General features: G+C 49.7%; 2 protein-coding genes across 9 annotated transcripts in view; one reads left to right on the forward strand and one right to left on the reverse strand.

Moving 5' to 3' along the window:
* norpA (no receptor potential A) overlaps positions 1-27500 on the forward strand; it is a 386572-nt gene that overhangs the window by 93229 nt on the left and 265843 nt on the right. The gene's annotated exons all lie outside the window — the stretch shown is intronic.
* LOC138364856 (protein PopA1-like) overlaps positions 17312-27500 on the reverse strand; it is a 50759-nt gene continuing 40570 nt past the window's right edge. Inside the window, exon 2 of the mRNA XM_069324838.1 lies at positions 17312-17486. Coding sequence (XP_069180939.1) covers positions 17312-17486 — 175 coding nt within the window. The remainder of the gene's footprint in view (positions 17487-27500) is intronic.

The following is a 27500-nucleotide window of genomic DNA, read 5'->3' on the forward strand; positions in this document are numbered from 1 at the left end:
GCTGGTGGTGGTGGTAGAACAAACGATGGTGGTAGTCGTGGTACAAACATCACATATAACACCATATATCCTACACAAAACTACACTCTGATAATACCAATAACAACAGCCAATTAACATCCAAATTGAAATAAAGAAGAACCAAATGATGAACAAAACCGCTGGCAATGAAGAGGAAGAAATAAGAGAATACCAAACAGGGAGTCGAGTTGACCTTTGACCTAGTTCCCTTCAGACAGGTGTTGTGGTCACCTGGATTATTGGTCAACCCTGAGGGGTAGAGCAGGGGCGAGGCCAGGTGGCCAGGTGAGAGCCAGCTGACCAGGTGAGAGCCAGGTGGCCAGGGGAGAGCCAGGTGGCCAGGTGGAAGCCAGCTGACCAGGTGGGAGTCAGCTGACCAGGTAAGAGCCAGCTGACCAGGTCAGAGCCAGCTGACCAGGTCAGAGCCAGCTGACCAGGTCAGAGCCAGCTGACCAGGTCAGAGCCAGCTGACCAGGTCAGAGCCAGCTGACCAGGTGGGAGCCAGCTGACCAGGTCAGAGCCAGCTGACCAGGGGAGAGCCAGCTGACCAGGTCAGAGCCAGCTGACCAGGTCAGAGCCAGCTGACCAGGTCAGAGCCAGCTGACCAGGTGGCTTCGAGGGTTGGGTAGTGAAGATGGTGGAGAGTGAGGCAGGTGTCACCATACAAGTCTCAAGTCACTACCATCACTAAGGCAGCCGGCCCCGTATCCACCTCTCTCATACATATTCTGCGGGTGCCGAATTATACATTTAGATGAGAATGTATACAATATATAAATACATATGCCGGTGAGCATTGTATAAATGTATGAACACGTCTGTGGTTGAATATAGACGGAACAAAATGAACTGATTTTGTTTTTTGCGGTTTGTTCTAAAGAGGTTATGTGTTAGGCTTATTTCATACAGGTGTGTTGTTGCTGGAGAGGTCATCCTTGTGAGGCAGGTGTGGGTCATCCTTGTGAGGCAGGTGTGGGTCATCCTTGTGAGGCAGGAGGTCATCCTTGTGAGGCAGGTGTGGGTCATCCTTGTGAGGCAGGTGTGGGTCATCCTTGTGAGGCAGGTGGTCATCCTTGTGAGGCAGGTGTGGGTCATCCTTGTGAGGCAGGAGGTCATCCTTGTGAGGCAGGTGTGGGTCATCCTTGTGAGGCAGGTGTGGGTCATCCTTGTGAGGCAGGTGTGGGTCATCCTTGTGAGGCAGGTGTGGGTCATCCTTGTGAGGCAGGTGGAGGTCATCCTTGTGAGGCAGGTGTGGGTCATCCTTGTGAGGCAGGTGGTCATCCTTGTGAGGCAGGAGGTCATCCTTGTGAGGCAGGTGGTCATCCTTGTGAGGCAGGAGGTCATCCTTGTGAGGCAGGTGGAGGTCATCCTTGTGAGGCAGGTGGAGGTCATCCTTGTGAGGCAGGTGGAGGTCATCCTTGTGAGGCAGGTGGAGGTCATCCTTGTGAGGCAGGTGGAGGTCATCCTTGTGAGGCAGGTGGAGGTCATCCTTGTGAGGCAGGTGGAGGTCATCCTTGTGAGGCAGGTGGTCATCCTTGTGAGGCAGGAGGTCATCCTTGTGAGGCAGGTGGAGGTCATCCTTGTGAGGCAGGTGGTCATCCTTGTGAGGCAGGAGGTCATCCTTGTGAGGCAGGTGGAGGTCATCCTTGTGAGGCAGTTGGTCATCCTTGTGAGGCAGGAGGTCATCCTTGTGAGGCAGGTGGTGGTCATCCTTGTGAGGCAGGTGGAGGTCATCCTTGTGAGGCAGGTGGAGGTCATCCTTGTGAGGCAGGTGGAGGTCATCCTTGTGAGGCAGGTGGTCATCCTTGTGAGGCAGGTGGAGGTCATCCTTGTGAGGCAGGTGGTGGTCATCCTTGTGAGGCAGGTCATCCTTGTGAGGCAGGTGGAGGTCATCCTTGTGAGGCAGGTGGTGGTCATCCTTGTGAGGCAGGAGGTCATCCTTGTGAGGCAGGTGGTCATCCTTGTGAGGCAGGAGGTCATCCTTGTGAGGCAGGTGGAGGTCATCCTTGTGAGGCAGGTGGTGGTCATTCTTGTGAGGCAGGAGGTCATCCTTGTGAGGCAGGTGGTCATCCTTGTGAGGCAGGAGGTCATCCTTGTGAGGCAGGAGGTCATCCTTGTGAGGCAGGTGGTCATCCTTGTGAGGCAGGTGGTCATCCTTGTGAGGCAGGTGGAGGTCATCCTTGTGAGGCAGGTGGAGGTCATCCTTGTGAGGCAGGTGGTGGTCATCCTTGTGAGGCAGGTGGTGGTCATCCTTGTGAGGCAGGTGGTGGTCATCCTTGTGAGGCAGGTGGTGGTCATCCTTGTGAGGCAGGTGTGGGTCATCCTCATACAGGTACCCCCCCTGCTCCTCCCCCCCCTGCTCCTCCCCCCCTGCTCCTCCCCCCTGCTCCTCCCCCCCTGCTCCTCCCCCCCCCCCCACCCAGTGGTAACTCGTGATGTCATTCTTTCACTTTCGTGCCGTGAGTGCAGATGAGTGGCAGGTGTGGGGGGGGGGTATACATGGGCTCGAGGAGGGGGGTAAGGGTGTACGTGGGTATGTACATGGGTATGGAAATGGGGGGAGGATGGGGGGGTGCGTGATTGTGATTTGTGACGGTGGGGCAGGTTACATACAAGGGCAGGGGGGGGGGGGAGTAGGAGAGGGATGGGGTGGGGGGAGAGAGTAGGAGAGGGGGAGGGGGGGTTTGGGACAGGGGGGGAGAGTAGGAGAGGGAGGGGGGGGGGGTTAGGGGCAGAGGGGAGAAAGTGGGTCGATGGGAACCGTGTAAGAGAAAGTCTGAGGGAGTGAGAGTGATGTAGGTAGGGAGGGAGAGGGAGGGAGAGGGAGGGAGAGAGACTCTTCTAGGGAGAGTAAGGGCTGAAATATATAGCGTACGCTAAGGGAGCCGGTGGCTGAGCGGACAGCACGCTAGACGCGTGATCCTGTGGTCCCGGGTTCGATTCCCGGCGCCGGCGAGAAACAATGGGCAGAGTTTCTTTCATCCTGATTCCTCTGTTTCCTAGCAGTAAATAAGTACCTGGGAGTTAGTCAGCTGTCACGGGCTGCTTCCTGGTGTGTGTGTGTGTGTGTGTGTGTGTGTGGTTTGGAAAAAAAATATTAAGTAACAGTTGATTGACAGTTGGGAGGCGGGCCGAAAGAGCAGAACTCAACCCCCGCAAGCACAACTAGGTGAACACACATACACACACACAGACACACACATACACATACACACACACACCCCCCAGGATGAAGGGTTCACATGGTGCCAGGGGGGGTGCCAGGGGTGGGGTGCCAGGGGGGGTGGGGTGCCAGGGGTGGGGTGCCAGGGGTGGGGTGCCAAGGGGGGTGCCAGGGGTGGGGTGCCAGGGGGGAGGTGCCAGGGGGGTGGGGTGCCAGGGGTGGGGTGCCAGGGGGGGTGCCAGGGGTGGGGTGCCAGGGGGGAGGTGCCAGGGGGGTGGGGTGCCAGGGGGGTGGGGTGCCAGGGGTGAGGTGCCAGGGGGGGTGCCAGGGGGGGGTGGGGTGCCAGGGGTGGGTGCCAGGGGGGGGTGCCAGAGCAGCTGGGGGGACCTGACAGTGGCACACTTCACCATTCACCACAATATCTGGGTTATTGAATTTTATTAATAAATGAATTTGTTTTAAAAATTCTATTAGTGCCTTGTGGTCAATGTATTTTTCTGTGTTAATATTATGAAGTTCCTCTGTTATTTGTATTTGTTTTGTGGTGAAATGCTGTAATCTTTTTGTATCTAATACATTATGTATTTTGTTCCCTGTATCCCTTGATGAGTTAATTGGTTGTAAGAACCTGTAGCAAGTCTAGGTTTAAGTCTAGAGGCTCTAGACTTAAGTCTAGGTAAGTCTAAATGGGTTGGCTCAAGGTGTTCCTTCTTAAAGGTCATTCACCATAGGTGTACCTTACCTTGAGGTGCTTCCGGGGCTTAGCGTCCCCGCGGCCCGGTCGTCGACCAGGCCAGTAATATGAATTTCCCGCATCAGGTGTATTATAATACTCTTCATGGTGGATAGGTACCCAACCTGTGTGTATCCTATCCACTTGGACTCGTCAGTAGAGGGACGGCCCCTCGCTCCTTGCAGGGCCGGGTACATTACCCACTGTCCAAGAGTGCCGTTTGTTGAGTGCTTGGCCCTGAGCCCCGGCACTTAGCCTGTCCTCGTATACCTTGAGGGTTGTGTATAGTGATACTAGCTTAGTGCTCTCTCCTCATAATGACTTCATTGTATGTTGTGTATGGTGAGCTGTGGCTCAACCACTTGGGCTGGACGGTAGAGCGACGGTCTTGCTTCATGCAGGTCGGCGTTCAATCCCCAGACCGTCCGTGTGTTTGGGCACCATTCCTGTCCCCCCGTCCCATCTCAAATCCTTATCCTGACCCTTTACCAGTGCTATATACTAGTACTAGCAACTTTAAGGAGGATCTACAGTTATGTAGAGAGGATACTTGTGTTAATCTGTCTCTCTATCTCTGTCTGTCTGTCTGTCTCTATCTCTGTCTCTGTCTCTGTCTCTGTCTCTTACTCTCTCTCTCTCTCTCTCTCTCTCTCTCTCTCTCTCTCTCTCTCTCTCTTAAATATGTCTGTGTCTGGGTTAAATATTCCCTCACATGAATCTTAATGTCTTCACTATGTATCTCACCCTCTGCAGAGGAAGTAACTTTGGAATTGGTGGAGAAGCGACGAGGTTTAAGTCCATCTTGGGCCATTATCAAGCCATAACTTGATGATATTCCAGAGTGGACCCACAAGTTTATAGTGTGGTGTTTGGTGTCTAGAATATACCAGTTTGAACCACAAAGACTTGCAAATATAGTACTGCTTAACATTGAAGGTATATCTTAAATATACTGTATAATATTCCTTTATATGTGCCTCTGTAACCCCTTTCCACCACCGCCCACGGGATGGGGATGGGGTGCATAATAAAGAAAGTAATGGAAATAAATATGTTATAATATATATTATATATATATTTACTTTTAGATGTGGTATTTTAGTGGGAAGTTTGGAAACAAAATTGTAAATTAAATAATTGTCATCATCCTACACAATAATAAGTTGAGTGATGTTAACTAATATCTAAGTAATAAACGCGTATTTTTTAATCATTTTTAACTACCAGAGTGGAGTTGAATGGCGCGATCTGGCCCCAAACTGTGCCAACTGTGCGCTAACATCACCCACCCACCCAGTGTCTCGCTTCAAGCAGGTCGGCGTTCAATCCCCGACTGTCTAAGTGGTTGGGCACCATTCCTTCCCTCCCATCCCATCCCAAATCCTTATCCTGACCCCCTTCCCAGTGCTATACAGTCATAAAGGCTTGGGGCTTTCCCCCTGATAATTTCCTTCCTTCCACCCCCCTCCCCCCCGGTAAGGTAATATCAATGAAACACATTTAATGAGTGTAGTAACCACCATGTGATTTGGGAGCCGGTCGGCCGAGCGGACAGCACGCTGGACTTGTGATCCTGTGGTCCTGGGTTCGATCCCAGGCGCCGGCGAGAAACAACGGGCAGAGTTTCTTTCACCCTATGCCCCTGTTACCTAGCAGTAAAATAGGTACCTGAGTGTTAGTCAGCTGTCACGGGCTGCTTCCTGGGGGTGGAGGCCTGGTCGAGGACCGGGCCGCGGGGACACTAAAAGCCCCGAAATCATCTCAAGATAACCTCAAGAAGACTATAATCTATTGTGATAGTTCTCCACTGATAGATAGGTTGAGGCGCCATACTCCAAGTGCCTGGAAACACAAACCGAAACTGTCTCTATTTTCCGCTTGTTACAACTTGTAATAAAGTTGTTACATCTTGGCTTAACGTGTTTATGACGTATTAGAACGTTGTTACAACTTGCTATATTGGTTGTTATAACTGGTTAGGAGGTGTTAAAACTTGTTCGAACGTTGTACCAACGTCGTAGTTTCGGTGTGTGTTTGGCGGGAATTAAGTGCCTGGAATGGTGTCACCCTCAGACACTATAACCTCCGCGAACTGGTCTTATCTTGGTCACTATCATAGGTTTAATAGACATAATTGGCGGTGGAGAGTTAAGAGTCGGAATAGTAAGTCAGAGGGATTACCTCGAGAGGGATTTATATTTAATTACATGGATACCTGGGGCCAGATTCACGAAGCAGTTACGCAAGCACTTACGAACCTGTACATCTTTTCTCACTCTTTGGCGGCTTTGTTTACAATTATTAAACAGTTAATGAGCTCCGAAGCACCAGGAGGCTGTTTATAACAATAACAACAGTTGAATGGAACGTTTTCATGCTTGTAAACTGTTTAATAAATGTAACCAAAGCCGTCAAAGATTGAAGAATCATGTACACGTTCGTAAGTGCTTGCGTAACTGCTTCGTGAATCAGGCCCCCTGGTCATTTACTCAGCTACGCTAAACTATGTGAAGGATTGCGTCAAGCGATAGCTGCGTGATCCTGTGACGTCTCCATGTCCCAGGATTCGTAGTCGTACAGGGCCATGTGATCACTACCAAACTTTTTAATGCATTATTAACATAATTCCAGAACTCGATAGAATAATAATTTAAATGCAAAGCTGCAGCGACCTCATATCGGCAGCTGTGAAGGGTGATAGTGAGTGAGCAGTGAGTAATGTGGTGTGTCAGTGAGTCAGTTACTCACAAATATTACATATGAAGTGCTCAGGATTGGAAGATTGGTCTCCTGACTCCTAATAATATTACATGACTTGTGAGGAACATTCTCACCAGATTAAACGGTGGCAACTAGCTACTCAGTGGAAGACTCACATAATAATTTTGTATGTTAGGAACATGTCCAACGACACCATATACAATTGCACTTTCGCGTACGTGTCCCCAGACAGGAGAGACAGACAGACAGACAGAGACAGACAGAGACGAATAGAATGGTGGATTTGCTGGTTTTATAAAGTCAGTGTTGGTTGTTTGAACTTTATCTCCTTCTCTCTGTCCTCTTCTCTTTCTTCTTTTTCTTCTTAATCTCTTACTTTGCTTATATGTTCTTCCTTCTTTTATAACACAAGATTTTGTATCGTGACCTGAGGTGTTCGGGTACGGTGTACAGCCGGCCTTCCCCAGCAACTGTTGTTATCCGGAACACCCCAGGAACACCCCCAGGAACACCCCCAGGAACACCCCCAGGAACACCCCCAGGAACACCCCCAGGAACACCCCCAGGAACACCCCCAGGAACACCCCCAGGAACACCCTCAGGAACACCCCCAGGAACACCCCAGGAACACCCCCAGGAACACCCCCAGGAACACCCCCAGGAACACCCCCAGGAACACCCCCAGGAACACCCCCAGGAACACCCCCAGGAACACCCTCAGGAACACCCTCAGGAACACCCCCAGGAACACCCCCAGGAACACCCCCAGGAACACCCCCAGGAACACCCCCAGGAACACCCCCAGGAACACCCCCAGGAACACCCCCAGGAACACCCCAGGAACACCCCCAGGAACACCCCCAGGAACACCCCCAGGAACACCCCCAGGAACACCCCCAGGAACACCCTCAGGAACACCCTCAGGAACACCCCCAGGAACACCCCCAGGAACACCCCCAGGAACACCCCCAGGAACACCCCCAGGAACACCCCCAGGAACACCCCCAGGAACACCCCCAGGAACACCCCCAGGAACACCCCCAGGAACACCCCCAGGAACACCCCCAGGAACACCCCCAGGAACACCCCCAGGAACACCCCAGGAACACCCTCAGGAACACCCTCAGGAACACCCTCAGGAACACCCTCAGGAACACCCCCAGGAACACCCCCAGGAACACCCCCAGGAACACCCCCAGGAACACCCTCAGGAACACCCTCAGGAACACCCCCAGGAACACCCCCAGGAACACCCTCAGGAACACCCCCAGGAACACCCTCAGGAACACCCCCAGGAACACCCCCAGGAACACCCTCAGGAACACCCCCAGGAACACCCTCAGGAACACCCCCAGGAACACCCCCAGGAACACCCCCAGGAACACCCCCAGGAACACCACCACCCCACTTTAACAACCCCGAAACACCCCCACCCCTGATGTACAGAAATAGGTCTCTGTTATGTGTTCTCATGTTCTCCCATGTTCTCCTTCCAGTCTGTGACGCGCAATTGTTCTTTTTTGTTCTCCTGCTGTTCTCCATGCACTTGTTACCGTGGCTGATGATCCTCTCCTGCTTGTGTAGTAATACTACCACTCTTACTGTAGCTGATGCTGTTAATACAACAAATACAACAAATACAACAACTACTACTACTACTGTAGCTCTCAGTAGTGGTACAAAGGGCCGCAGAATACTTGTGGCAGTGCTACTTGCACCACAGCTACCAGTGCTGTTGTCTGAGTGGGAACGATTGGGGTGTAGTCAAGTATTGTGTGGGGGACGTCACAAGTGGAGGCCACGATTTATGAACCTTTGGTAATAGCTGGCGCATCCTTGATCCCGGCGTCTGCCTGTCTGTCTGTCTCTCTGCTTCAGCAGATAGCCTCGGCGTCTGCCTGTCTGTCTGTCTCTGTGCCTCAGCAGATAGCCCCGGCGTCTGCCTGTCTGTCTGTCTCTGTGCCTCAGCAGATAGCCTCGGCGTCTGCCTGTCTGTCTGTCTCTGCTTCAGCAGATAGCCCCGGCGTCTGCCTGTCTGTCTGTCTCTCTGTCTCTGCTTCAGCAGATAGTCTCGGTGTCTGCCTGTCTGTCTGTCTCTCTGTCTCTGCTTCAGCAGATAGTCTCGGTGTCTGCCTGTCTGTCTGTCTCTGCTTCAGCAGATAGCCCCGGCGTCTGCCTGTCTGTCTGTCTCTGTTTCAGCAGATAGCCTCGGCGTCTGCCTGTCTGTCTGTCTCTGTGCCTCAGCAGATAGCCCTGGCGTCTGCCTGTCTGCCTGTCTGTCTGTCTCTCTGCTTCAGCAGATAGCCCCGGCGTCTGTCTGTCTGTCTGTCTCTGCCTCAGCAGATAGCCCCGGCGTCTGCCTGTCTGTCTGTCTCGATCGATAGCCCCGTTCCATCTGCCTGTCTATCTGTTTTAGGAGTGTAGGAGGAGTCTGCTACACACAGTCTGTGTGGCTGTGGGCGTGCCGTGGGCGTCTGTGAGTTTAGACTGATCTCTAAATAGCTCAATTACATTAGTCTACGACGTAATGCTCTAATGTATCCCCTGTCTTTGTCCACACACTTTACACTTTACTTCATCCAGGTCCCCATACAATCAGAACTGTCAGAGACACTTGTAGCCATGTTGTAATGCGAGCTGTGACAACATCTGTTAGTCTGCTGATGTTGTTACGTGAGCCATACACCTGTTTTATTTGACACATTTTATTGTGATGAACAATGGATCCGCTAGTTCCAGTTGGCACTGTTCTCTTGGCCCTTGGTTGGTTACTGGTGGTTAACCGGTGGAGTAGGGCCAGTACAGCTGGCACACTTGTTGAAGGATGCATCTGGTACACCTGTTGAAGGATACATCTGGTACATCTGTTGAAGGATACATTTGGTACATCTGTTGAAGGATACATCTAGTACACCTGTTGAAGGATACATCTAGTACACCTGTTGAAGGATACAATTGGTACATCTGTTGAAGGATGCATCTGGTACACCTGTTGAAGGATACATCTAGTACACCTGTTGAAGGATACATCTGGCACATCTGTTGAAAGATACATCTGACACACCTGTTGAAGGATACATCTGGCACATCTGTTGAAGGATACATCTAGTACACCTGTTGAAGGATACATCTAACACACCTGTTGAAAGATACATCTGACACACCTGTTGAAGGATACATCTGACACACCTTTTGAAGGATACATCTGGCACACCTGTTGAAGGATACATCTAGTACACCTGTTGAAGGATACATCTGTTACACCTTTTGAAGGATACATCTGACACACCTGTTGAAGGATACATCTGGCACATCTGTTGAAGAATACATCTAACACACCTGTTGAAGGATACATCTGACACACCTATTGAAGGATACATCTGACACACCTGTTGAACGATACATCTGGCACATATGTTGAAGGATACATCTAACACACCTGTTGAAGGATACATCTAGTACACCTGTTGAAGGATACATCTAGTACAGCTGTCGAAGGATACATCTGACACACCTGTTGAAGGATACATCTGGTACATCTGTTGAAGGATACATCTAGTACACCTGTTGAAGGATACATCTAACACACCTATTGAAGGATACATCTGACACACCTGTTGAAGGATACATCTGACACACCTGTTGAAGGATACATCTAACACACCTATTGAAGGATACATCTGACACACCTGTTGAAGGATACATCTAACACACCTATTGAAGGATACATCTAACACACCTTTTGAAGGATACATCTAACACACCTTTTGAAGGATACATCTGACACACCTGTTGAAGGATACATCTGACACACCTTTTGAAGGATACATCTGACACACCTTTTGAAGGATACATCTAACACACCTATTGAAGGATACATGTGACACACCTATTGAAGGATACATCTGACACACCTATTGAAGGATACATGTGACACACCTATTGAAGGATACATCTAACACACCTTTTGAAGGATACATCTAACACACCTTTTGAAGGATACATCTGACACACCTGTTGAAGGATACATCTGACACACCTGTTGAAAGATACATCTGACACACCTGTTGAAGGATACATCTGACACACCTGTTGAAGGATACATCTGACACACCTGTTGAAGGATACATCTGACACACCTGTTGAAGGATACATCTGACACACCTGTTGAAGGATACATCTGACACACCTGTTGAAGGATACATCTGAGCGCTCTAATTGACCTAACTTATTTGTTGGCCAACTCATACAAACCAAAATTTGTCAACCAATACGACATTTGGAGTTCAAAGGCTCATCAACCAATTAAAAGCTTCCTACATAGTTACCGGAGAAATCGTTTCATAATTCACGTATTTTCATGTAAGATTTGTTTAATATATATAGTGAAAATCACACTAGCGTGATGGATCTATAAATGGATAGTGAGGTTGTATAAAAGACTCGAACTCGCGGCCTTAGTGCGTGTCTAAGGCGATCAGAGACTGACGGTTCGATCCTGTCAATTTCAATAGTCATGTTGACCAGACCACACACTAGAAATTGAAGGGACGACGACGTTTCGGTCCGTCCTGGACCATTCTCAAGTCGATTCAATAGTCATGTTCGGTCAAGGGGAGCCGGTCGGCCGAGCGGACAGCACACTGGACTTGTGATCCTGTGGTCCCGGGTTCGATCCCGGGCGCCGGCGAGAAACAATGGGCAGAGTTTCTTTCACCCTATGCCCCTGTTACCTAGCAGTAAAATAGGTACCTGGGTGTTAGTCAGCTGTCACGGGCTGCTTCCTGGGGGGTGGAGGCCTGGTCGAGGACCGGGCCGCAGGGACACTAAAGCCCCGAAATCATCTCAAGATAACCTCAAGATAACCTCAAGATGTTTAATATGTTTGGCAAATAAATAATTACAAAATGGAATGCATCAGATGGCTTCAAAAGTGGGTTGTGGAAAGTGTATAAGTGTGGCGTGACTTAACAAGTGATCTACTACAAGGTACACAGCCTGTCGTTAACCTACACAAGCGACACTTAACGACAGATGGCGCGCTATATCACCAAACTTTGACGCTTATATATAACGAAGGAGACGAGTGGCACCTCCGCTGGACATTCCACGATTGCAAACAGTTTAAACAACTTATAAATAGTAACAAATGATTTTGTAATATGCTTTTTTTATTATTTACATGCAGAGCTTGCGAATTAGAACAATAAAAGAAACACAGAAAATACAAAACACAGAAGAAAAAAAGAAAAAAAGTACAATACCACAGGCCTGAAGGGCCTACAACCAAACGCCCACACACAAAGGAACACAATGACACTAAACAGGAAACAGGCATAAAACAGGAAACTCAAAACTCAAACACAATACATGACATAGGCCACTTCAGCACGGACCCACAAACAGCAACATACAAATACAATACCCAAACAAGATACACGAGACATCAAAGTACCCAAAAGTTACAGACAATGACACGAAAATCACAGGAAAGTACAAAAACACTGGAGAAAAAACTAATGCTTATAACCACAGGCCCGACGGGCCCACAGCATCTGGGGGCTGAGGGCCGTCAGCATCCGACGGGCCCACAGCATCTGGGGGCTGAGGGCCGACAGCATCCGACGGGCCCACAGCATCTGGGGGCTGAGGGCCGACAGCATCCGACGGGCCCACAGCATCTGGGGGCTGAGGGCCGACAGCATCCGACGGGCCCACAGCATCTGGGGGCTGAGGGCCGACAGCATCCGACGGGCCCACAGCATCTGGGGGCTGAGGGCCGACAGCATCCGACGGGCCCACAGCATCTGGGGGCTGAGGGCCGACAGCATCCGACGGGCCCACAGCATCTGGGGGCTGAGGGCCGACAGCATCCGACGGGCCCACAGCATCTGGGGGCTGAGGGCCGACAGCATCCGACGGGCCCACAGCATCTGGGGGCTGTGGGCCGTCAGCATCCGACGGGCCCACAGCATCTGGGGGCTGTGGGCCGTCAGCATCCGGCGGGCCCACAGCAAGCACAACAATGGGAGGCGAAAGTAAGAACGCCACGCCTACACCTACTTATATACTTATCCGTAAAGTCTTCCACAAGAAACCTGAGACAGTAGGCCTCCCAAATAAGCCTCATATGACGAGGAGGAGGTTCACGAGGGCGCGCCACAACACCCGGAGCCTTGGACACGAAGACATGCTCACTAGGAACCCCAAATAACGGACGGGCTCAGGGGGGGGGGGGGAGCGGCGCAACCCGTTCCCAGAAGTAGATTTTCTCGTCATTAATCTCGGCTACAACGGACTGGTCACTATCACTACAAGACTGGTCTTCGTCGCCAGACACGACACCCCTCCACGGACCAACCGCACACCAGGAAAGGGGTGGCAACACTGGGGGCAGCACCATGGGAGATGGCGCCATAAGGGGCAGCACCATGGGAGAAGGCGCCATAAGGGACAGCACCATGGGAGAAGGCGCCATAAGGGGCAGCACCATGGGAGAATTCGCCATAAGGGGCAGCACCATGGGAGAAGGCGCCATAAGGGGCAGCACCATGGGAGATGGCGCCATAAGGGGCAGCACCATGGGAGAAGGCGCCATAAGGGGCAGCACCATGGGAGAATTCGCCATAAGGGGCAGCACCATGGGAGAAGGCGCCATAAGGGGCAGCACCATGGGAGATGGCGCCATAAGGGGCAGCACCATGGGAGAAGGCGCCATAAGGGGCAGCACCATGGGAGAAGGCGCCATAAGGGGCAGCACCATGGGAGAAGGCGCCATAAGGGGCAGCACCATGGGATAATTCGCCATAAGGGGCAGCACCATGGGAGAAGGCGCCATAAGGGGCAGCACCATGGGAGAAGGCGCCATAAGGGGCAGCACCATGGGATAATTCGCCATAAGGGGCAGCACCATGGGAGAAGGCGCCATAAGGGGCAGCACCATGGGATAATTCGCCATAAGGGGCAGCACCATGGGAGAAGGCGCCATAAGGGGCAGCACCATGGGAGAAGGCGCCATAAGGAGCAGCACCATGGGAGAAGGCGCCATAAGGGGCAGCACCATGGGATAATTCGCCATAAGGGGCAGCACCATGGGAGAAGGCGCCATAAGGGGCAGCACCATGGGAGAAGGCGCCATAAGGGGCGGCACCATGGGAGAAGGCGCCATAAGGGGCAGCACCATGGGAGAAGGCGCCATAAAGGGCAGCACCATGGGAGAAGGCGCCATAAGGGGCAGCACCATGGGAGAAGGCGCCATAAGGGGCAGCACCATGGGAGACACGTCCAGAACAACATCCACGGGTCTGAACACCGGCACAGATCCCCCACGTTGTACATCCTTCTCCAGGACCATCACAAGGCCCCGGGCCGCACCACCCGCCACAGGAGGAGGAACCACCCCCTATAGCGGAGAACCCACTGCAGGAGAGACAGAGGCCAACTCAGAGGCACCCACACCGGCGCCAGCAGCAGGCACATGAACCTCCACAACCACTACAGCCCCAAGAGCCACCCCGTCCACATCAGCAGACTCGCAAAATTCCCCCACGTCAGTCTAGGCAGAAATAGAGGAATGTCGCAAGCACTTGGGATCCGGCTGCACGTCGTCAGAGCCGGAGGCAGAACCCGAAGGACGGGAAGGACAGGGAGGACCGGCCCCAACACAGCAGGAGGCCCCGACTCTTCACCACCCCTCAGCATGGCCGGTGAAAGCGGCATGGATGCAGAGACAGGAACACCAGGACAACACAAAATGGCAGGTGCTGAAGACGGAAAAGACGGAGAAGAGGACTGCACAGCATCTGGCGCATGAACCCCACCAGGAGCAGGCACCCCATCCGACACAGGACGCTGCACGGTAACCACGAACTCGTCCACACACACACCCGCCGGGTCCTCATCCACAGCGAGCAGCGGGAAATCCTCATCAAGAAAAAGATTAACCTGTGTGACGACATCCACCAAGCAGCCAGCAGCCAGGTGGCCCGACAACCCACAGTGGCAGCACGTGCGAGGCTGCCTTGTGTGGTAGACGCGGATGTAGCAGCCCATAAGCCTCGCCGAGGAAGCGATGTCCGCAAGCACCGCATCCCCAAGGTGCGGATACTCGTCCGTACTCCCCGGAGTTCCCCAGAGGAAATCATATTTAACCTCACACTCACGACAGCACCAAACTGCCGAAAGTTCCTCCGCAACAGCTCCTTCGGAAACTCAAGGGGCGCACCATGAACGCTGACGAAGGTGAGGGCATCACTCCGGTCGGAGACAACCACCGAACCAACAGTGTCCGGTAGTTGAAACGACCGCTCTTCATAGCGGCATAAAAACAACTTGTAATCCTCTGCATCAGCAAACTTCACCACAACCCGGTGAGACGAGACGAGCTTCACTCCAATGATGGCAGCCACGCTCACACGCAGCATTTCACACATCACCAGGTCCAATGCAGGGTAATCAGCCCGGCCACTAAACTCCAGGCCCACCGAATGAGCCCCGCAAAATGGGGGGGAAGGGTACCCCTCATTACACAGGCCACGTCAGCAACCACACCCAAGGTCTGCACGACAGCGCACAGCGCACTCCCCCAGCTCAATGATTGCACAAATCAGAAAACAGAAATGAAGCCAATCTGTTGGATCCGCGCCATCATAGTGAAGAGAACGACCTCAGAATAACAGTAATTGGAATCCAAAGCTGCAGTGTACCGAGGCGAAAAACAGTATATATATAAAATGATAAAAGGGCCAACAAAACTTTCATTGTCGGATCTTGAGAGTTTACACTAGATAAATGCTTCCTTCCCCTTGTCCACATCCTTATCCTGATCCTTTCCTAGTGCTATATAGGCGTAATGGCTCGGCGCCTTATCCTGATATTTCCCTTCCCCTTCCCTCACTCTCCAATTCCCAGGTATGCTTCTAGTCTGCACTCTAAGAGTAATGCATGCAGTTTGAGTGTCTATATGGAGTATATCATGAATGACGTCGAGCAGCGGCAGCAGCAGCAGCAGCGGCAGTAGCAGCAACAGCAACAGCAGTAGCCACAACAACAACAGCACCCAAGATAACAGCCAGACACAAAAACATGAATCCCTCGTTAGTACCACTGACTTTATTCCGTAATAAAAGACGAAGATGTGAATTAATTCCAGTCTTGAAGACAGTCAAGAGGCAGGACAATTTCGCTCCAGAAAAGTACTCTTCACTCTCCCGGTTGAAATAGTTTTTGACAAAAGTTGTTAAATTATGGCAAAGCGATTTTGCTGCAATGAAGCGAAATATTTAGTTTAATAGGCAGTTAGGCGTATGTAACGGCTTGTTAGAGAACATACTTGAGAGTAATAGTGTATGTACTTAGATAGATGGTTGGGTAAATATTAGTTTCTTAAGTGTGTGACTTACATTGATGGTGCTGTTATAGACAAGAACCTCGTTTAGATCCACTGGGCTGTTGAAGCGTGCGTGTGGTAAGCAAGCGTGTGTGTGTGTGTGTGTGTGTGTGTGTGTGTGTGTGTGTGTGTACTCACCTAGTTGTACTCACCTAGTTGTGTTTGCGGGGGTTGAGCTCTGGCTCTTTGGTCCCGCCTCTCAACCGTCAATCAACAGGTGTACAGATTCATGAGCCTATCGGGCTCTGTCATATCTACACTTGAAACTGTGTATGGAGTCAGCCTCCACCACATCACTTCCTAAAAATGTGTGTGTGTGTGTGTGTGTGTGTGTGTGTGTGTGTGTGTGTTTGTGTGTGTGTGTGTGTGTGTGTGTGTGTGTGTGTGTGTGTGTGTGTGTGTGTGTGTGTGTGTGTGTGTGTGTATGTGTGTGTGTTTGGATCCACTGGGCTGTTGAAGGGTGCGTGTTTGTGGGAACGTAGCCGGCGTGTGTTTGTAGGGGCTCGGCAATCACCCGTGTGGTTGGTGCTTGTATTCACCCAGCTGTGCGTGTTGAGCTTCAGCTCCTGGCTACCACCTCTCAACCTGAGCATGTCTGGTGGAGTTTACCCCAACACCCTGTTGAGCTCTATATATCTGCTTTCTGTCCCATGGACGGAGTCTGCCGCCAGCATCTGCTGTCTGTCCCATGGACGGAGTCTGCCGCCAGCATCTGCTGTCTGTCCCATGGACGGAGTCTGCCGCCAGCATCTGCTGTCTGTCCCATGGACGGAGTCTGCCGCCAGCATCTGCTGTCTGTCCCATGCACGGAGACTGCCGCCAGCATCTGCTGTCTGCCCCATGGACGGAGTCTGCCGCCGCCATTACACTGAAGAAGTGAAACGAGACGTGGTGGAAGCAGACGCCATGAAAGGCTGCTGATAAAGCTGTTGTGTTCAGGCGTCTGCTTTTATCTGCTGCAGCTGTGTGGAAGTTTAGCAGCCCCTCCTACACTGCCTCTCCCCCCCCCCCCATACGGCGCTGTCTGCCTCCATCATACATACATATATATATATATATATATATATATATATATATATATATATATATATATATATATATATATATATATATATATATATATATATATATATATATATATATATAAAGCGGAGTTAACCCAGAAAGTGACAGGAGAATGTGCAGCAGGTCGTGTGTGTACTTGACTGTGCTAGAGGGCCCCGAATGTCACTAGTGTGTTGAGAACGTTAACAGCGATACCGCAGACAACACAAGTCACTCACAATCAATCAGTGGACTGCTGCTGCTGCTGCTGCTGCTGCTGCTGCTGCTGCTGCTGCTGCTGCTGCTGCTGCTGCTGCTGGTGGTGGCTCTGAGTGGCTCTCTGTGCCATGAAGGTCGCAGCCCACATGGGCGACGGCTGGCGTCCACTCACTGCAGCTCCAAGTTCAAAGTCCATCCTTGAAGAAAAAAAAATGGAGAGTGCGCTTGAGTATTTTACTCCCCCCGGGGGGCGCGCGCGTGCGCGTTCGTTAAGGCGCGAGCTCGCTTAATATCATTAGTATCAGTTCCCCAGGTGTTTGATGTGTGGCCGAGAGGGGGGGGGGGAGGGGAGGGAATTATCAGTGGAAAGCGCCAAGGCATTACGATTGTATAGCACTGGGAACACTCTGTGCACTGGCCATGCACAGAGGGCCACACACAGAGGGGTCATACACCGAGGGCCATACACCGAGGGCCATACACCGAGGGCCATACACCGAGGGTCATATGATCAGTAAATGGCACTCGCCATCTTTGAACACATTTGCGAGGACATCCTCACACACCTGAGATTCAGGTGATAAACAATAAATAATTACAGGTATATTGAGAGAGTCTTGGAGCCCACCTGAGCGTGTATGTATACACGCGAGGTGCATCTGTGGGAGATGAATTAATCTACCTCAGATTCTGCCTATCTACCCGGCCTCCATGTGGCTGTGAGTTACACTTATCTACCCGCCCCTTGCACCTGTATCTACCTCAGCTGTTCATATCTACCTCAGCTGCACCTATCTACCTCAGCTGCTTCTCTCTACCTCAGCTGCACCTATCTACCTCAGCTGGCCCCTATCTACCTCAACTGCACCCATCTACCTCAGCTGCCCCTATATACCTCAGCTGCCCCGATCTACCTCAGCTGCACCTATCTACCTCAGCTGCCCCTATCTACCTCAACTGCACCTATCTACCTCAGCTGCCCCTATCTACCTCAGCTGCCCCCTATCTACCTCAGCTGCCCCTATCTACCTCAGCTGCACCTATCTACCTCAGCTGGCCCCTATCTACCTCAACTGTACCTATCTACCTCAGCTGCATCTATCTACCTCAGCTGTACAACCCATGCCGCCTTGTCTCACGCAGCACAAGCTAACAATGACGGTATTAATTCTATTAATAACACAAATGAAGTCAATATCTGCTTTAAAAGCCTCGCCATTATTTAAAGTTCAGGATGACGTCATGTACAAGCTGAGCACTTTGTAATTTACGTATGAAAAGTGGCCATGTGTGTGTGTGTGTGCTGGCTCCGTGGCCATGTGTGTGTGTGTGTGCTGGCTCCGTGGCCATGTGTGTGCTGGCTCCGTGGCCATGTGTGTGCTGGCTCCGTGGCCATGTGTGTGCTGGCTCCGTGGCCATGTGTGTCCTGGCTCCGTGGCCATGTGTGTGTGTGTGTGTCCTGGCTCCGTGGCCATGTGTGTGTGTGTGTGTGTGTGTGTGTGTGTGCTGGCTCCGTGGCCATGTGTGTGTGTGTGTGTGCTGGCTCCGTGGCCATGTGTGTGTGTGTGTGTGTGTGCTGGCCCCGTGGCCATGTGTGTGCTGGCCCCGTGGCCATGTGTGTGCTGGCCCCGTGGCCATGTGTGTGCTGGCTTCCCATCATACCAATACCTGATCAACCAGGCTGTGACTCATACGTCAGGCTGCGAGCAGCCGCGTCCAACAGTCTGGTTGATCAGTCCAGCAACCAGGAGGCCTGGTCGATGACCGGGCCGCGGGGACACTAAGCCCCGGAAGCACCTCAAGGTATCATGGAGCCCCCACCTAAAGCAACACATAAGGAAACTGGAAAAGGTTTAACAATTTGCGACGAAGATAGTCCTGGAGTTGCATGGGATGGGATATGAAGAGCGACTGAAGGAACTGAACCTGACGACGTTAGAAAAAAAAGGTGGGAGCGGGGAGATATGATAGCAGCATACAAAATACTTAAGGGAATTGACAGAGAGGAAATAGACGAAATGTTCACACGGAATGCCAGCAGAACGAGGGGACATGGGTGGAAGCTGGAAACTCTGATGAGTCACAGAGATGTTAGAAAGTGTTCTTTTAGCGTGAAGGTTGTGGGGAAATGGAATGAACTAAAGGCGCAGATTGTGCAAGCAAATATTTTTCATAGCTTTTAAACTATGTATGATAGAGAGGTAAGACAGGAGTCATTGCTTTAAACAACCGAAGGGTAGAATGGCGGGTATCCAAGAGCCTACGCTCGATCCTACAGGCACAAATAGGTGAGTAAACACACACATACACACACACACACACACACACTCACACACACACACACACACACACACACACACACACCCACACACACACACACACACACACACACACACACACACACACACACACACACACACACACACACACACACACACACACACACACACACACACACACACGACCTGGATAGACTGAGTGAATTCAGTCTATCTATCAACAAATGGCTGTTGAAGTTCAACCCGAGTAAATGCAAAGTAATGAAACTAGGTGGTGGAAATAGGAGGCCAAACACAGGATACAGAATAGGAGATGAAGTACTTAATGAAACAGACAGATAGAAAGATCTAGGAGTTGATATCACACCAAACCTGTCTCCTAAAGCCCACATAAAGAGAATAACGTCTGCGGCATATGCGAGGCTGGCTAACATCAGAACGGCGTTCAGGAACCTGTGTAAGGAATCATTCAGAATCTTGTACACCACATATGTAAGACCAATCCTGGAGTATGCGGCCCCATCATGGAGCCCGTACCTTGTCAAGCACAAGACGAAGCTGGAAAAAGTCCAAAGGTATGCTACTAGACTAGTCCCAGAACTAAGAGGCATGAGTTATGAGGAAAGGCTGCGGGAAATGCTCCTTACGACACTGGAAGACAGAAGAGTAAGGGGGGACATGATCACAACCTACAAAATCCTCAGGGGAATCGACCGGGTAAACAAGGATGAACTATTCAACACTGGTTGGACGCGAACAAGGGGACACAGGTGGAAGCTGAGTACCCAAATGAGCCACAGAGACGTTAGAAAGAACTTTTTCAGTGTCAGAGTAGTTAGTAAATGGAATGCACTAGGCAGTGATGTGGTGGAGGCTGACTCCATACACAGTTTCAAATGTAGATATGACAGAGCCCAGTAGGCTCAGGAATCTGTACACCAGTTGATTGACGGTTGAGAGGCGGGACCAAAGAGCCAGAGCTCAACCCCCGCAAGCACAATTAGGTGAGTACAATTAGGTGAGTACACACACACACAGTGTGTACCGGCGTACGGGTGGCTGGCGTACCGAAAGGGAAATTATAAGATGATACAATTCCTAAGGAATATACCATGGGACACAACTCAGAACTAAGTCCGTACAAGACATGGACTATGGACTATGTCACCCAGAAGTGTCAGGAGGCAGTAAACAGGTTTATCTCAGCCCGACAGGAAAAAACGAGAAGCAAAAAAAGAATCCGTAGTTTAATTAATAGGGCATGTATGAAAGCAAAGGAACTGAACAAAAGGGCGTGGAGGAACTTCCGAAATATCAGAACACCAGACCGCAGAGAGAGATACCAGAGAACCAGGAACGAGTATGTTAGTGTGAGGAGAGCAGCTGAGAAAAAGTTTAAAAATGATATAGCTAATAAAGCCAAGACCGAACCAAAGCTACTCCATAGCCATATCAGGAGGAAAACAACAGTGACGGAACAGGTGATGAAACGTAGAACGAGTGAGGACAGGTATACAGAGAATGACAAAGAGGTGTGTGAAGAACGCAACAAGAGGTTACAGGAGGTCTTCACAATAGAACGAGGTGAGGTCACTGCTAGGAGAGGTGACAGTAAACCAGGCGGCCTTGGAAGGGTTCGAAATTACAAGAGATGAGGTAAAGAGGCATCTGTTGGATCTGGACGTGAGAAAGACTGTTGGTCTGGACGGAATCTCACTATGGGTATTGGACAAGCTGCAGGAATGGTCGAACAAATGGTTGTTAGAGTTTAACCCAATCAAATGTAATGTATTGAAGATAGGTATAGGGAGCAGGAGACCAGATACAAGGTATCATTTGGGAGATGAAATACTTCAAGAGTCAGAGAAAGATAAAGACTTGGTGGTTGATATCACGCCAGACCTGTCCCCTGAAGCCCATATCAAGAGGATAACATCAGCAGCATATGCCAGGTTGGCTAACATAAGAACGGCCTTAAGAAACTTGTGTAAGGAATCGTTCAGAACTTTGTATACCACATATATCAGGTTGTTTGACTACATTATTGCTGATTGTGATAAATGTTTGTAGTGCTTTAACAACGGGGTTAGTGCCCTAACGACTGCGGTAAGTTTTCTTCCTGGTCGTGGAGGCGGGGACCAGGAACTGGAGTACTGGCAATCTCCCGCGCGTGTGCGCGCACGCACTGTTCTGAAGGCCTGTTCACCCAGGGTTCTGACGACTGGCTTCATGCTCTGTCCTATTGATATATTTGAGTGCTTTTCCTATTGACTTATTTATTTGGAACCAAATGTGTCCCTTAAAAATGTATAACCCTTTCCTGATAACAGAATTTACATATAAATAGTTCCTAATGTGGTGTTTTCTTATGTATTTCAGGTAAGATGCGGCCCCTGACCAGTAGAGGTGTTGTCCTATCACCTCCTGGCCTCTGCTGCCACACTTGTACCTTTCTTCACCACTGAGGAAGCCACTGTTGAAGGTGACATGTAAAACCTTCACATGTCATACACATATATGTAGTATAAACATGGCCAGCATGCCCCACCAGGGTAAACACAGTCAGCGTGATCACCAGACCTTGTAATACTCGTGTGATCATCTTCCAGTCAGACGCTGAATTGTTCAGAAAAGTTCCAGGAGTTGCATTGAGGCGGCTTCCCGTCGTGCTGATTAATCTGGAGCCGCTGAGATTGGTAGACAAGATGAGAGACTGTGCTCAATGTTGTGAGGAGCAGGTGAGAGAGAAAGTGAGAGAAAGGCTGGCCGTGAGAGACATGCTGGCAGGCTGACAGTGAGAGAGAGAGAGAGAGAGAGAGAGAGAGAGAGAGACGGGCAGTCAGGGTTGAGGCTGAGAGAGTGTTGCCATCGTTCTTGTGAACACATTTTCTCTCAGTATTGTCATGGCGTTGTTCCCTGGTGGTGTTCATGTTCTGGACTACTCGCTGGACACACTGTTGTTCCCTGGTGGTGTTCATGTTCTGGACTACTCGCTGGACACACTGTTGTTCCCTGGCGGTGTTCGTGTTCTGGACTACTCGCTGGACACACTGCCAAACGTCTCTCACCTTGGGAGGCAACACCACAAAGTCTCCAGGTATAGGACGTGATCTGGAACTATCAGTCCGCAAAGCTTCCAGGACGGACTGGAAACTCTTGCCAACTCCGACTAAGGCACCGAGTTTTCCACCTCACGGACTGGAAAACTTCTGAAAAGTTTTGGTTGGAAAATTTAGTTGTCTGTTGTCAAGGTGTTCACTAATATTTCTTTGGTTTTTATTTGTATTAAACCGATAAGGAACTTTCCTCGGATACTTAACAAACATCTTATAATACTTAACACACTTAACACTAATTAACTCCCCATCTTAATAGAGAAATGGGCGTTAACACCAATTTTTTGTAAATCCCTAACGGCAAAATATTAAACTAATTTTACCCTTTTTTTTAACAAATTATAATTGCTGCAGTGAAAATTTATACATAAAATCAGATTGGTGGGAAATTATAATTATTATTTAAGTAAATTCCCATTCCAGCGTTCCGATAACTGGGAATAATTAAAATTCCACGGCAGAATAAATGTTTATAATTTTTTTAGGAGGTGGAGAGAATTATGATTTTGAGAGTCGTGTGAGCGGCGATATCTTCAAGTTACACACCTCCTGGTGACCCTAGCTCCTGGGCCCCTAGCTTATCTAAACCCCCAGGGGTCTGCTGAAGGATGAGGAGGATATGAGGGAGGGGGCATGAGTGTGTGTGGCAGGAGGAGAGTATCAGAGAGGCAGCAGAGTATGAGGAAGGTATGACAGTATGAGAGATGCAGGAGAGTATGAGGAAGGTATGAGAATATGAGAGATGCAGGAGAGTATGAGGGGGAGCCAGGAGGAGGAGGAGGATATAAGGGAGACAGAGGGAGAGTGTGAGAGAAGCAGTCTGATTAGAGTATGAGGGATGTAGCTGGGGGGGGGGATAAGGGAGGTAGGAAAGTATGAGGGAGACAGGGAGAAGGTATGAGAAACAGGAGGATAGTATGAGGAATGCAGGAGAATAAAATGGTATCAGGAGAGAGAGTATGAGGATGGTAGAGTATTAGGGGAGGCAGGAAATTATGAGGAAAGCTGAAGAGTATGAGAGTGGCAGCTAGATAATATGAGGAAGAAGTGTATGAGGGAGAGACAGAAGGATAAGAGGGAGGTAGTGGATGGGTATGAGGGAAGCAAGAAGAGAGTATGAGGGAGAGGCAAGAGGTATGAGGCAGAGACAATAGAACAATATGAAGAAGAGACATAAGAGAGAGAGAGAGAGAGAGAGAGAGAGAGAGAGAGAGAGAGAGAGAGAGAGAGAGAGAGAGAGAGACTAAAGGCCTGCATAAGAGACACGGAAGGAAGGGTATGAGAGAGAGGAAGGTTATGAAGAAGAATATGAGGGCATGAGAGAGAGAGAGAGAGAAAGAAGGGGAGGAATAAGACCATAAAAATGGGATAGAAAACAGGTAATAAATCATTGTACAATTTAAATACAAACAGTTAAATATGAATTAGAAATGGAATCATCCCATCCGATTGTGGGTTGATACATATGGTGGCCAGGATACATAAGGTGGGCAGGATACATATGGTAGCCAGGATACATAAGGTGGGCAGGATACATATGGTAGCCAAGATACATAAGTTGGAGATAATTCAGATGGTGGGGAAGGAGAGAGAGGGTGGGGGAGGTGAGCCAGTAGAAGAGCCAGCAACAGAGCACGAAGAATAAGAAAAGAGGAAACTCAAGAGAGGGAGAAAAATAGGCCACGATGGCTGCTTGTCTTGTCTCCTTCGTTGTAATATCCAATCTTTATTCAAGAGAGGCTCTTATCTCGCTTATCTTCTGCCTCCACCATCCTTCCTCAGTCATCTGTGTCCTCCCTTCCTCAGTCTCCCCCTCTCCCTATCTCGCTTCTCTTCTGCCTCCACCATCCTTCCTCAGTCATCTGTGTCCTCCCTTCCTCACTCTCCCCCTCTCCCTCTCTTGCTTCTCTTCTGCCTCCACCATCCTTCCTCAGTCATCTGTGTCCTCCCTTCCTCACTCTCCCCCTCTCCCTCTCTTCTCTCACTCCCCCCACACTACACCACCAACTGTTCATGCGTGTATTAATTTCGTTCATTTATTTCAAATGCTTTTTTTTCTCCTGCTAGATCTGGTTTCCTCACAGAATGACGCGGGCATGAAGGACATTGACCAGGAAATACCAGTAGGGGTTAGTGACCATGATGGCTTTAAGCACAGAAGGAAAGGGGGGGCAGACTGGAGGGCTAGGATAAGGGAAAGGGGGCAGACTGGAAGGCTAGGATAAGGGAAAGGGACCAGACTGGAAGGCTAGCATAAGGGAAAGGGACCAGACTGGAAGGCTAGCATAAGGGAAAGGGGGCAGACTGGAAGGCTAGGATAAGGGAAAGGGACCAGACTGGAAGGCTAGCATAAGGGAAAGGGACCAGACTGGAAGGCTAGCATAAGGGAAAGGGGGCAGACTGGAAGGCTAGGCTAAGGGAAAGGGACCAGACTGGAAGGCTAGCATAAGGGAAAGGGACCAGACTGGAAGCCTAGCATAAGGGAAAGAGGCAATACCAGAAGGTCTGAGAATTTGTGGAGAGATTAGCATGACTTGAGAGAGAGCTCGACACAAGACATGATGGACTACGTAATGAGCAAACTCCTACTGAAGGATGATTCATAGTGTCATTGGGGGGATAAGAGGGCCATGAAGAACAGTAAGTTGACCAGACCACACACTAGAAATTGAAGGGACGACGACGTTTCGGTCCGTCTTGGACCATTCTCAAGTCCATTCTCAAGTTCACAATCGACTTGAGAATGGTCCAGGACGGACCGAAACGTCGTCGTCCCTTCAACTTGTAGTGTGTGGTCTGGTCAACATACTACAGCCACGTTATTGTGCCTCATTGCCTGCAGAAGAACAGTAATCTGTGGTACGAAGTTCCTGGTCTGGTCAGAAAGCTGATGGAACACTGACGAACAAGAGAGAGCATCGAACAGAAGGAGATACATACACAAGAGGAGTACCTTACCTTGAGGTTATCTTGAGGTGCTTCCGGGGCTTAGCGTCCCCGCGGCCCGGTCGTCGACCAGGCCTCCGTAAGCAACAATTAGAAGACCGGACGAGAAGCAGCACGAAAATGACTCACTATCACGAAAATGACTCACTATCACGCAAATGACTCACTATCACGAAAATGACTCACTATCACGCAAATGACTCACTATCACGCAAATGACTCACTATCACGCAAATGACTCACTATCACGAAAATGACTCACTATCACGCAAAGGACGAACTTAATCTGCTTCATAACCTCGTTAGGAGGAAGATGATGGTGAATAACCAGATAATCAGACTTCACACAAGAGAAAAGGAGCATACAACGAATTATAAGTATGTCAAGCACTTTAAAAAGCTGGTAGGAGGACTGAGTTAAAACTTGGTCTTCCACAAGAGTTCTAACACAACAAGCACCTCTGTAGGGGAGACACCTCTGTAGGGGAGACACCTCTGTAGGGGAGCAGCAGTTAGAAGAACTGGTTGTGACAAACGCCGTAGACACACTCAAGATATCACCATGTAGGCACACTCAAGATATCACCATGTAGGCACGCTCAAGATATCACCATATAGGCACACTCAAGATATCACCATGTAGGCACACTCAAGATATCACCATATAGGCACACTCAAGATATCACCATGTAGGCACACTCAAGATATCACCATGTAGGCACACTCAAGATATCACCATGTAGGCACACTCAAGATATCACCATGTAGGCACACTCAAGATATCACCATGTAGGCACACTCAAGATATCACCATGTAGGCACACTCAAGATATCCCCATGTAGGCACACTCAAGATATCACCATGTAGGCACACTCAAGATATCACCATATAGGCACACTCAAGATATCACCATGTAAGCACACTCAAGATATCCCCATATAGGCACACTCAAGATATCACCATGTAGGCACACTCAAGATATCACCATGTAGGCACACTCAAGATATCCCCATATAGGCACACTCAAGATATCACCATGTAGGCACACTCAAGATATCACCATATAGGCACACTCAAGATATCACCACGTAGGCACACTCAAGATATCACCATGTAAGCACACTCAAGATATCACCACGTAGGCACACTCAAGATATCACCATGTAGGCACACTCAAGATATCACCACGTAGGCACACTCAAGATATCACCATGTAAGCACACTCAAGATATCCCCATATAGGCACACTCAAGATATCACCATGTAAGCACACTCAAGATATCCCCATATAGGCACACTCAAGATATCACCATGTAAGCACACTCAAGATATCACCATATAGGCACATTCAAGATATCACCATGTAAGCACACTCAAGATATCCCCATATAGGCACACTCAAGATATCACCATGTAAGCACACTCAAGATATCACCATATAGGCACACTCAAGATATCACCATGTAAGCACACTCAAGATATCACCATGTAGGCACACTCAAGATATCTCCATGTAGGCACACTCAAGATATCACCATGTAGGCACACTCAAGATATCAGTAGATGGTGTAGTCCCCATACCGAAGTATTTAACTCCTTGTCAAAAAGAGGACAGCTTCCAGTAACACTGGAAACTTGATAACAGGAAGACTGGAAGACAAGAACGTCTCAAAAGACATGTTCAAAATGAGAAACATTAGAGACATTAGAGGCTGCGAGTGGAAGCAAATGAGACACAAATGAGCCACATACATGTTAAAAGAAACATGTAAGAGCTACAAGTTGATAGTATGGGTACGGGAAGAGATTTCAAAGGTCAGTTCAATAAGTGACTCCAAGAAAGGAACCTCAGAAACCAAAAAAACAAAA

This window comes from Procambarus clarkii, chromosome 15 (genome assembly GCF_040958095.1).
Source record: "Procambarus clarkii isolate CNS0578487 chromosome 15, FALCON_Pclarkii_2.0, whole genome shotgun sequence".
Lineage (NCBI taxonomy): Eukaryota > Metazoa > Arthropoda > Malacostraca > Decapoda > Cambaridae > Procambarus > Procambarus clarkii.